This window comes from Oryzias latipes, chromosome 5 (assembly GCF_002234675.1).
Source record: "Oryzias latipes chromosome 5, ASM223467v1".
In the NCBI taxonomy this organism is placed as follows: Eukaryota; Metazoa; Chordata; class Actinopteri; order Beloniformes; family Adrianichthyidae; genus Oryzias; species Oryzias latipes.
Window position 1 is genome coordinate 23,246,012 of NC_019863.2, and position 12,088 is coordinate 23,258,099.

At 39.1% G+C, this 12,088-nt stretch overlaps 1 protein-coding gene across 3 annotated transcripts in view; it reads left to right on the forward strand.

Moving 5' to 3' along the window:
- Window positions 1-3,244: 3,244 nt before the first annotated feature.
- LOC101168282 (phosphatase and actin regulator 3) overlaps window positions 3,245-12,088 on the forward strand; it is a 42,220-nt gene continuing 33,376 nt past the window's right edge. Inside the window, exon 1 of one of the 3 annotated variants that reach the window (XM_020703397.2) lies at window positions 3,245-3,569. In XM_020703397.2, the coding sequence (XP_020559056.1) occupies window positions 3,452-3,569 (118 nt within the window). In that variant the 5' untranslated portion in view covers window positions 3,245-3,451. The remainder of the gene's footprint in view (window positions 3,570-12,088) is intronic. The other 2 variants (XM_020703396.2, XM_011475265.3) reach the window with 2 other exon arrangements.

Consider the following 12,088-nt stretch of genomic DNA (forward strand, 5'->3'; position numbering starts at 1 on the left):
TGGATGTCAGACCTAGATTTAATTTTTTTCACCCACAACTCCTGCCGGTTTGCAGAAACTATGTCCCAGAAAACGACACGTGTTTTTGATTTCGCCTAAAAAGGGCATAGCCATAATAAAAAAGACTACTGGGAATGCTTTTACAATAGATCAAAAAACGAGCACAGTAGTTATAAATAGACCTCCATTTATTTTTAAATAAAAGGAAAAATTGCTTACGTTGTTGTTTTCAGTAAAGGTTTGATTAATACATGTCAGTTTAAGGCCAAGAAAAGCAGAATCAATGGTCACTCAGAACCTAATGTTAACGGTGAAGCTGTGCTGTTTGAAAGGGCTGGCAGAAGGATCATGATGTGAAGATGTGTTTCTCCCATTTAAGGAGAACATTTTGAAACAGTAGGAGATGTGTGATCACACTGCCACATCTAATGGCGGATGATACAAAAAGATTTGTTTGTCATCAGCATAGAAATGCAAAGAAAAAACTATGTGGGGGGAGAGATCAACCAAAATATCGAGGCAGTTAAACAGAACCCTGTGGAGGGGCTGTGTGAATTAGGATTTTGCCATCAACAAGGCCAGTTTGCCTAAATAAACATGATTTAAATCTAAAGATTTAAAATAGTCTACAAGTGGATGCATCAGAATGGAGCAGAGCAGGGAACTTGTGGCTTTTCCACCATAACAGCTGCGCCACATCTATAAGTTCTTTAAACTGCATTTTTTTGTCTGCTCCTGATGCACAACTATTTGAATAAAGAAATACTGAGAAAGGCAGTTTTGAATCCTAATTGTCTTTATTAATATCATCCATCATGAGTAAGATGTTACAAAAACATGTTAAAAACACCATTTTCATTGGAGTTCTTTTTCCATGAGTATCCTTTTTGTTTTTCTTTTTTCTGGCTGATCAACCCCATTGGACAACATTTACCTTTTGGACAACACTGACCAACTCCTGAATCAGTTTCTGGATACTTAAATCTCTTGTGTTACATATGTCTAAAAAATGCTTTATAAATAAAGTTTGACTTGATTGACATAAAGGATGTTTTGTCTAGCATCAGGAAATGCCACATTTGTTTAAATGGTTTTTGTTCAGCCTTTTATTAGCTAAAATTAAAGAGGAAACTCGATTGTAATTTTCTTTAAGTGATTTTTCATGATTTCTGTCTTGGCTAGGAGTTAGTGGAAAAGAGAGGATGGGGTATTTTCGCCGTACAAGGAGGAGAAGTTGGAAGATGGTTGGGAGTTGGTGGCCGCTTGAAAAACATCTGAATTAAGAAATATGAAAAGAAGAGTTGAAGGAGAATACAGAAGATATCTGAATGTGCGGAGCAGCTCCTTTATGTCTTTGTTAACCATGTGAGAAAGCCACAAGCAGCTCTGATAACGTTTTTGATCCTTTGCTACTACCGTGTGTATTATCAGTGTGGTCTCTTTCCATGGATCTCTGAAGCAGGGATTACAAGGTGATGGACAGACGGGTCGGGGATGCCATCCAAAAAGACTGAGGGTACGGTGTCCATAGAGACACTAAAGGAGAGGCAATCTGGATCTGGAGGCTTGAGCTTGTGGTGGAGAGTGATGAATGGATGTGGTGGAGGATTTGTGACTGTGAATTAAAAGAAAGAAAACGATGAGATAAATCCAAAGGAGTGATGAAGAATAACCATCTGTGATGTAACAGGGCAGTAATACGTGGAAAGAAACTGCTCAGAGAATTTTGACCTTTTTCTCATAATTTTAGGATCTAATTCAAATACATTTTATTACTTTTTTTCTCATAACTTCTAGACTTTATAATCGTTCATATTTGACCTTTTTGCTCATAATTGGTTGATTTTATTTTTGTGAAAATTTGACTTTTTTCTCAAACATTTATGACTTTATTGTTTTGACTTTATTCCCATATTTTAATGACTATTTTTCCTTAAGACATGGAATTTTGTTTCTTCATAATCATACAACTCAATTCTTGTAAAATTCTGACTATTTCTTCTCATTAATTTATGGCCTTATTATTTTAATATTTTGATTTTATTGTCTTCACAGTTTAACTTCTTTGTCATACTTTTAAAACTTTATTCTCATAAAGTTGAAACTTTTTTCTCTTAATTGAATGAATGCAAGGTTATATCTGAAGACACAAGACAGTATTAAAGAACAGAATCAGGAGCCCAGTAAGATTTCTGGTGAGGAGAGCCAGAAACTGACAACCTTTTGACACCACTGCCCCAAGCAGCTCTATAGATGTCTGTCCGACGTCCTCCTTTCATTCAACAAATGGGTTTTGGTTACAAAGAAATCTATGGGATGCAGAGTCAGCAGTTCTCATTTCTTCTCACAGCAGAAATGGGAGGATCAGTGGAAAGTTCTTCAGTTCTGTTTCTAATCTTTAACTGTTTTCTCGACACTCCTTGTTCATCTGATGCATATTTTTTCCACGCAGAAAAACTCCAGCACTGCAAACTCAATGTAAGGTCAAACAGACTATAATCACAGTTTCAAACAGCAGTTGATAGAAGAATAAGAAAATAAAGTATATACATCCAACATACGACTTTATTACTTTAATGTTATGATTTATTTCTTAAAATTTTGACATTTTTACTCATAATTTTACAACTTCCTTTATTGTAAAATTTTGACATATTTCTCGAAATTGTAGTTCTTTGGTCACACAATTTTTACTTTTCTCTAACAAATTTGCAACATATTTCATGAAATTTGAAATTTTTCTCACGATTTGATGACTTCATTCTCATAAAATATTGACTTTTGTTTTTATATTTTACAACAATGCCCATTGTTGATTTTACTACTACTTTGCTTTTAAATTTTGACTTTTTTCTCCTCAAAGTTTCACAACTTTATTCCAAAAATTACTTTTTCAGATAATTTTTTTTATTCTCATAACATTTTGCCTTTTTATCTTCAGTTTCATTTTCCCATATATTTATTATTTAATTTCTTTTATGGTGGCCCTGGGCTATTTAAAAAAAAACAGCTGAGGATCCAGATATGATCTGGATTGAAATGGATTATAATTATCTGGAATTATGTGAAATTGAATGATCATAAATATTTTTGATTTGATGTATTTTTTTCTCTTCTTTTTTGTTTTTGTCTTGTCTCAAGACAATTATATTTTGATTTTTCTTTCTTTCGATGAATTGACAGGTTTTTTAAATAAATCATATTCTGAAAAAAAACAGACAAAGATTTATGCTAGAGTGATTCCTGTTTTTTACTTTTAAATCACGCTGACAAGATTGGGGTTCCATACAGCGGGCTGCTCTTTCCGAGCAGCCCTTGAAGGTGACACGATGCTGCGCGCGTAACGGATTTCCCTGCGCGGCTGCAGCAGCAGTCAGACGGTGAGTCTGCTCCGCCACTTGATGCCGCTGACCTTGGCTCCTTGGCTGCTGTCGCCTCTCCAGCTTCCACCATGGCGTCATCGTCCACAGGGCTGGACGGGGACCGCGCGCTGAGGCGCGGGAGATCCCGGAGTGACCCGAGCAGCATCACGGAGGTCCGCGCGGCCGCGGGGGATGCTCCGGGAGCAGGTACCGTCCAGCCGCATCATCTGTCTTCATTTTTGGGGTTCCTTTCTGAGTGTGCACGCAGGCTGTGAACGCGCGTCACGAGGCAGCTTCATGCGGGTTTTGGTGTGTGTTTGTGTGTGTGTGTGGTCCTTTCAATGATGCTGTCAAATGTTTCCAACTGGTGTCATCCATGTCTGCTGCAGTAAGGAGCAGCTCCTCCTCATGATGCTGCCATGGCTGCCAAATCCTTCGCTGTATCATTGTGGTCCATTTTGCTGCAGCCCATGAAGAATTTACAGCTCCCCCCTTTTCATGGAGGCTGGCAGGTGTATTTAGCTGTTTCCATGGTGATCCCAATGGCCCTACTGTAAGCCAACATGCCGTTTGTCTGCTCCAGTTTCTTCCCCCCCTCCTGAATGCAATCAGTGATGCACAACTGCGTTTGAATTGGATTTTTGCAGACATCACTGTTGCTCAGCGTCTCCAGCCATGAGGGGAAATGCAGTGGGTTGACACCGAACCTCATTAAATCCACTGCTTTGATCGCATCTTGGAATTCATCATCAGAGGCGAAGCAGCTGTCGTTGCGTCCCCGAATCACAACACATGTGGTGTCCAAACATCAGCCCCCTCCATCTGCTGCAGAAGCTCCACAAGTTCCATCCACACCGCCGTGGATGTTGTGGTTGCATAACGGCGGTGCACGGTCTCTGTGAAACACTGAGTCAACCCCCTGAAGGACTGTCTTGTGATATCATTTCACATTCCACCCTTCCGCATCAAACTTTCATCGTGACGCTCGGCGCTGGCATTTCCAGGCCCCTGCTGGGCCGCGTCACGGCCCATCAGCTTCAAAACTGCTTCATCTTCAGATGACCTCCTCCTTCCCTGTGGAGCTTCCTATCATGTTACTGTGGAGAAATTTCTGGCATTTTTCTCATGATGGAGGACATATTTAAAGAATGAAATGACATTTCTGAGTATTTTTTCATTGAAGTCGCTGTGAATCAGGAGTAGACAAAAAAAGAGCGTATTTGTCACGTATAAAATATGATGGGCAGGCCTTGAACTCCCTTCTTCCTCGTCCATCTGACTCAAAACTGTACGGCTGGATAGCTCCACTATTGCTGGCCATTGTTGTTGCACCGGAGATGTTAGATTGGGGGTGTGAGGGGCTGTAAGCTGTAGCATTAGAGTGTACACAGAAAGTTCTTAGTTATGGGTGATGGAAAGGGGGAGCGGGGTTGCTCCACACCAACACTTCTCCCCAGGACTGAGTTTTTTTTCATTTGGGCTAAAAATGACATAATTATAATTAAAAGATCACCAGAAACCTCTTCAAAATACATCAAGAGATGATCGAAATGGGGCTTTTTTTCAAAAAGAACGATGATGCAACTCTTTCCAGGCAAACACTGATGTGAAGATTCTGACTCCAATTCAAAGATATTCTCCTGATTTCCACCTGACAGCCTGTTGGGTTGGCCTGTCCAGCTGCTGCCAGCAGTCCGATGACATACAAGGAGCTGGAGGAACAAACCTAGTAAGACTCTTGTAAGTTTGAGCCAGAATTGCAGGTACAAAAAATTGAAATTGGAATAAAAACCATCGCTACTCCCCATAAGCACCTCATTTGTGCCTCATTTGGGACCTTTGCAGTGTAAAACCCCTGCTTGGTGACATTATGCCAAGAACAAATTGATATTTGGTTGTCAACATCTATTTCACATTTTTCAGACGAGCAGACATCCATCCATCTTTAGAACCCGCTGAATCTCTTTTGGGGTCACGGGGTCGCTGGAGTCTATTCTTGGTGGGTGAAGGCGGTGTGTCACCAGTCTGTTGCAGGGCCACACACACATTTGAGGAGGATTTAGAATTTTTAATCAAACTATGAAGCATGTTTTTGGACTGTGGGAGGTAGGGCTGGGCTATTTAGAATTTGTTATACAATGATAGTTTTTTTTTTTTAAATATCAGGTGATAACGATACATATCACGATATACCGGTAATCCAAATAACTGTATTTGTCAAATTTGAACACTATGCTGCTCATAAGAGAAACGTGTTTCACATTTTACAGAACAAACAAAATTGACAAACATTTTTGTCAACATCCCGTGAATAAGCTAGAAACTAAAAGCAAATTGTCAGGATTTCTTCTCATAGTTTAGACTATTGCTGCTGTGCAGCTCTGACCATCATCATTTATTGCAGATGGAACATGCTTGCCTGCTCCAGGTGATAAAATAGGTCGGTGGAACTTCCTGTTTCAGAAGGAACACGCCTTCTGCACAATTTGCAGAGCACGTTACTCTGTTTTTGGTCGAATTTTAAATCACTGTGATACCTTCACACAGGGGCCACATTTTAGGTTTTGAATCACTGGCCAAGTAAAAAAAAAAATCTACCGGCCAAATATGTTTTTTATCTTTTAACAACAACAGGGATTGAAAAGTTTTAGACAAGGTGCTTTGGTTGGCCACCAGATGTCAGTGCTCTTAGATGTTATTTGTCAGACGCTTCACTGCTTCAAACTTTATTTTTCTTCTGCCTTTTTTTTTTTATTCTAAAGTCAAACTCTCAGGTTCATAATATTTCATTTACCCCTTTGTAGTTGCGATTTCTTTTGGTCTAAAAGCGGTCTTTTGACTATGACATGTTGCTTTTAGGCAAAATAAAAAAAAAAAACTTGTGGTTTTCTAGGACATAGTTCATGCAGAGCGACAGGAGAAATTCACCTCTGAGTTGTGGGTGGAGCTGTAGGCGTGGAGTAACCCCACCTCTGCTTCCCTTTCCTGTTACTGAGAGCTCTCTGTTTACACTCTCATACAGCCCCTCACAGCCCCAACCGAACATTATGGGTGCAAAAAAAATGAAGAGGAATATTGGAGATTTCCAGCCACACAGTTTAGATCCAGAACTCAGCTCAGATGAGGAAAACGAAGATCTAGTCGTCTACGCGTGGATGCATCAGAATGCAGCGACACAGGGACCTTGTGGCCCACCCGGCCTGTTTTCTGTGTGACGACTATTTTCATCTGCTCCTGATTCACAATGATTTGAATAGTCAGAAGTGCAATTTAGAGCTAATTTAAAAAAAATGTCCTCTGTCCTCAGAAAAATGCCACAAGTTAAAAAATATATATATTTTCAATGAAGTTTGAAAAATTGTGGCAGTTAAATTAGTGAAATTTAATTTAATAAGTTAAATTTGTGTTTTATTTGTACTATTTAAAAACACTTTTTTTTAATTCAACCAACATTTATTTTTATTTTTTAACTAGTAATCTAAATTTAGCAATTTAAAATAAATTCTGGATCATTCAATGGTTGAATATTAAAAATTAAGCTTAGGGATTAGGATTTTTGGTGACTGGATGGTGCACATTTGTTTTATTTCTTTTTTTTCTAATTTACATTTCTTTAGAAATTATCTTTGTCATTTTAGCCAGGTTTACATTATTCTAGTCTTTTCTATTTTAATATTTTAAAAAGACAAAGCAGGAGTTGAATGACAGTATTTTTCTCGAGTCTGTGCAAAAATGTTATGTCCTGCAGCAAAAGGTAAATACAACTGACTGAATTGACATAAGGCGGCCACCAAAGGAAACGACATGATTGGAAAAGAAGTTTGCTTGAGATTTTCCAGCTCAACTCAGCCGTTATGTTTCAAATGCAGTGTTGCCTTAAACCTATAGACTGCTTCTCCTCCCTGTTGTCTTCCATGATGTTCTTGTACTGTTACAAACTGCTAAAATAAGACCAATATACATTTGTCCTTGCTTTTTTTGCACCATCCTTCCTTCCCTCTCCATTGCAGCCTCCCCTGCACCTGCAGGCTGTTTGCGATTATCAGTTCAGTCCTCAGAGAGACGGGATCTGATGAAAAGATCCAGATTCCTTTTATTTTGACGCCTCATGTTTAATGGAACAGGAAGTCTTCATATAGCTCGCTTGTCTCCTTTCATGTTGGGTGCAGAGAGAAAGCAGACCTGGCGGCCCACAGTCTGTATGATGTCATACATGTGGTTTGATTTGGCAAAATCTGAGGCGTTTAACGAGGATGTTTTCTTGGCTAGAAATCTTTATTGGTGTTTGATTCCTGTTTGTATATAAAAAGGGTTAAATTATGTAACACAATTGTTCAACCCTTTTATTCATCTTTTTAGAGCTTTGGCTGAAGATTAGGTTGCATGAAAAGGAATGGCAGTTTAGCAGTACTTTAGTTGTTTTCCATCTTTACCATCTTCAGTGGCATCTATTATTTTTATGCAGTTGATGCTGTAATTTGTTTGTTTACAACAAAAAATATTGAATTTCCAGCAAATAAAAATCATTTTTTTCATCCATCAAACATTTAGCTAATGTTTAAAATAACTGCTTTGATTTGATCTGAGCTCAAATTAGGACATTAGGGATGCTTTGATGATTGACAGGAAGTAGAATTGTGGGACTCAAAAAATAAAATCTCACTCTACTTTGCTCTGCCAAGTCCCCTATTTTAAAATGGGTTATTGATATGAGTAAATAAAATTTACAACTTATTTCCACCCATACTCAAATATATACCTGGAAAGTGTAAAGGAGTGTAAATAAGTAATAGAAAGTAGATGGACTTTTGTTCATGTTTGACTTGAGAATGATGCCAGTGCGACAAAGTAGTGGATTGCACTCAGAAACCATACATCCACATCCGCGTCAATTGACTGCTCACCACAGTCTCTGCAGGCCTGAGTCGTGGATCTTACGAGGGTTTCTTCCGCCTCAACAGATTAATAATAATTTAAAAAAGTTGTTATAAGTGTATTTCGGCAAGAGAAATAGAGGTGTGGCATAAGAGATCAGTCAAATGCACGAGTCTCACAGCCATTGGGTGAGAGTTGGCAACCCTACTGTAGGTACGAGCATTTACTGTACGTATATGAGACTTCCAACAAGCTCACTCCTGATTGGTGAGAGTGGTTGCCGCAAAAAAAATGACTCAGCCCGATTCGGACTGTTACATTCTGAGTCATTTTGACATTTACAAACAAAACAAACAACAAGTGAAGTTCCAGAATGTCTTGAAATAACTATTTACTGACGTTCCAAGAAGGCGTTGTCCATATCATGACAAAATGGTGAGAGAATTTACTTCACCTGGTTGGAAGTAAGATAATTTCTATGGGGGATGTCCCACTTTCTCTGTCCAGGTCTCAGTTAAAAAGGGTAGAAGAAAAACTGAAGGAAGTTGGCTAAGTACAGGAATATACTGAAAAAACATGGCCTTAATGGAATCATCTGGACTGAATTGGTAACAATCATATACAATCAATACAGTTCTTTTCTATTTTTTCTTCTGCTATTTGTGTAGCACGTTAAGACAATCTCAGTTTAAAGGGGTCCTTTATAAATACACTTACATGACATGTTTTTTAATATAAATTTTATGAAAAGCAGTCTTTATAAGGTGCAATGGCAGTTGGACATGTGCGTCTGCGCCATCAAAATTGCTGCATCGTTGTTGCTTTTTACACCCAAACACAAAACATCTTTGATTTTTTAACTGCAAGTGTGCACATTCTGTTCAATGAAGCAAAAATGATGAAACCCTTGCACTTTTCTTTCTACTGCTGCAGAAAAGATGGTGCAAAACACACTTGTGCATTGGTTTCATTTATTGGAAACAACTCGGTCAACTGTAGGTGATGCACACGTTATCATTTCTCGTCATGCTTGAATTTCCCGCTTTGAGCCACAAATGCAGCGTTTTTGCCACCCAGCATGAGAGTTGTGCTTCTGCAGAGTGGTGGTACAGGCAGACCAGAGGATATTTAAAGCACATGCTGTAAATGGGGTGAGAAATGCAGTTAAGTGGGGGTCAAGATCAGCCGAGGAGGGAAACAAGCCGGTGTGGGTGTGTGTGCGCCCGCGAGGGGGTCCAGCTTGGCAGCTGTTGCATAATTGAGGTGGTCAGTCACTGTCACGCTGGCGGATCTCTCACAAAGAAAGCGATTGGTCCCTCCAAGGTCATGTGATCGCTTTGAGTTCTTCAGCTTTGCTGCAGTCAAAAGGCCTTAAATGAAACATGCTGTTTATTTTTTGTTAAAAGCAAGGATCTAGATTGGAGCGAGTGACCATGATGACGGTGATTTTTACAGTTGCAGCAGTGATTTTGCAGGATTGATTTTTTTTTCTCTCTCCATAAATTAGCTGGCTAAGGCTCCCTGGCGTAGAGGCTGATTCAAAAGGCCCTTTATTTTGTGCAGAGTCATCTCTTGTGCGACAGTGCACCCATCAGAGACGTCCCCCACAGGGCCTCACAGCAAAGCACGACAAAGCATGACATCACCCTTTACCAATGGCATGATACAAACTCAGCTGTGAAGGACGCTGTCAGAGCTGTGGGGAGTTTGTTTTCTTGAATTTTTGCCCCCCATCGCTCAATGATGTTCGATTTATTATTATTATTTAACAACCTAAGGATGGGACGGTAAAAAGGGTGAATAAATGGAGTTTAAGATTGTCTTAAAATGCTATGTGGCATTAACAAACAAATCAAACAACAAGTGAAGTTCCAAAATGTCTTGAAATATACAAAAGATAAAATAGTCCAATACTTGTTGGAGAGCGGGGTTTAGCCCATGGCGTTCACACTCGCTACGCCGTACGAGTGCATATTGAAATTAACAATTATAAGCAACTTACATCTGAGTGCAAAGACTTTCATTTTGCTTGTTGTACAGGAAAACAACAGTTTTTTCTGATTATCAGCCAGGCCAATCTGCCATCACACACCTTGGTGGGTTCAAGTTCCAGACTTGGCTCCTCAAGTTTTAAACGTAGATCAACGGGTTTTATACTTAGCTCTTCAAGTTACAGACTGAGATCTAGACCAGGGGTAGGCAAACTTCTTGACTCGTGGGCCACAAAGGTTCTAAACACACCAGGAACCGTTGTGTGGAGTGTTTTAATCCACATCATTAAAGAAAGAAATAACATGCAATCTGGATGAAAATGCTGTTTGATTTTGATTGAAAATGAACACTGTCTATGTATATTTTGGATTGGATTTTTAATTTTAAAAGTAACTTTTGTTCTCATTTTAATGCCATTTGCACTACTGGGTTGATTTCCCTCAGGGGAAAACACAAACTCAGAGAAATGCTGCATTCGTGTGGTGTTGCAATGATCGGAAAAATGACTGTCTGACTTGAAAAACACACATGAACGTCAGAAAAACAACACAATATTTCAACTCAGGGAGGAGAAAGGCAATGGGGTTGCACTGCATAGATAGTGAACTACTGGTGCTCTACAGAAACCATGTCCTAAACGACAGGTTTTTTTGATTTTTGCTAAAAATGGCATAATCAAAATAATAAATAAAAATCACTGGGAACGTTTAGTTTAAAAGGTCATCAGAGTGGGTCTTTAAGATGCATCCACTCCATTCCATGACCTTTCACATGCCAGAACAACTCAAAAACCTGTGGGCACCTGTTCAGTTAATGCACCGTATGTGTGTATGTGACTATAAGGCTTCATACAAGCAGGGAACCTCCAAACCAAATGATGGTCTGAAATAAATGGAATTAAAAACAGTCACATGCACAGTAGTCGTAACCCTCCCCCTCTATTCTTATATTACCCTCCCCCATAGTAAAAAGCTGTTTTTATGCTTCATTATGCTATAGTTTACGCATTTAAACCGATGTTCCCTTCGCTTTGTCTTTTTTTTGTTGAGCCTGTGGAGGTTTATAGTACAGAATTAACTTTTTAAGGTTTCCCCCTACATGCCATGAAATGCACAACATAAAAATACGATCACTGTGTGTGGAGGCAAGGCTGAAATCTACCCAGAGACTGCACGACGGGAGCCGGGAAAGGGGGGGGGGCTGGCGGATGCTGCTTGACTTAAGCTGTCAGCCGATCACACATAATGCATCTTTTATGAATGTTTCACGTGCTGACCTAATTCCTTTGAAGCTGAGTAAAAGCAATATGTTGCACATGAGATACACAGCAGTCTCCGACAGCCAGAGGTTTGCACTGACAGGCCAACAGACATCCCCACTCACAGAGATTTAGCGTTAGCTCTTTGTTTTGACGGAACAAGTTCGTTGCGAGCAAAAACGTCATTTTCTCAGGCAGATGTGTGATTGCAGAGTCTGGAGGACAAGGGGACATCCCAGCAGCTACGGTGCATTCATTAGGTGAGGAGGAGACATTTTTACAGAGAGCCAAGAAACATTTGATAAACTAAAACATGGAAATAAAAAAAATAATAATAGAGCGAACACCTTCAAATGAAATAGAGCAATAAATCCAATGACATTTATATTAAACAGCATTGTGCCATCTGTCTTAGATTGTTACATTTAAATAATAGGGATGGACATAATCCAAAACAGGTAATGTTATGGTTAAGAAAGAGTACAGTGAATTAATGAAACAAAAGAAAATTATGTTTTTATTATCATTTTCTATAAATTTTTTCTCTCTATTTTTAAAATTAAAATCATTTAATTTCAAAGAAGTCTCTGCTGGGACGCAC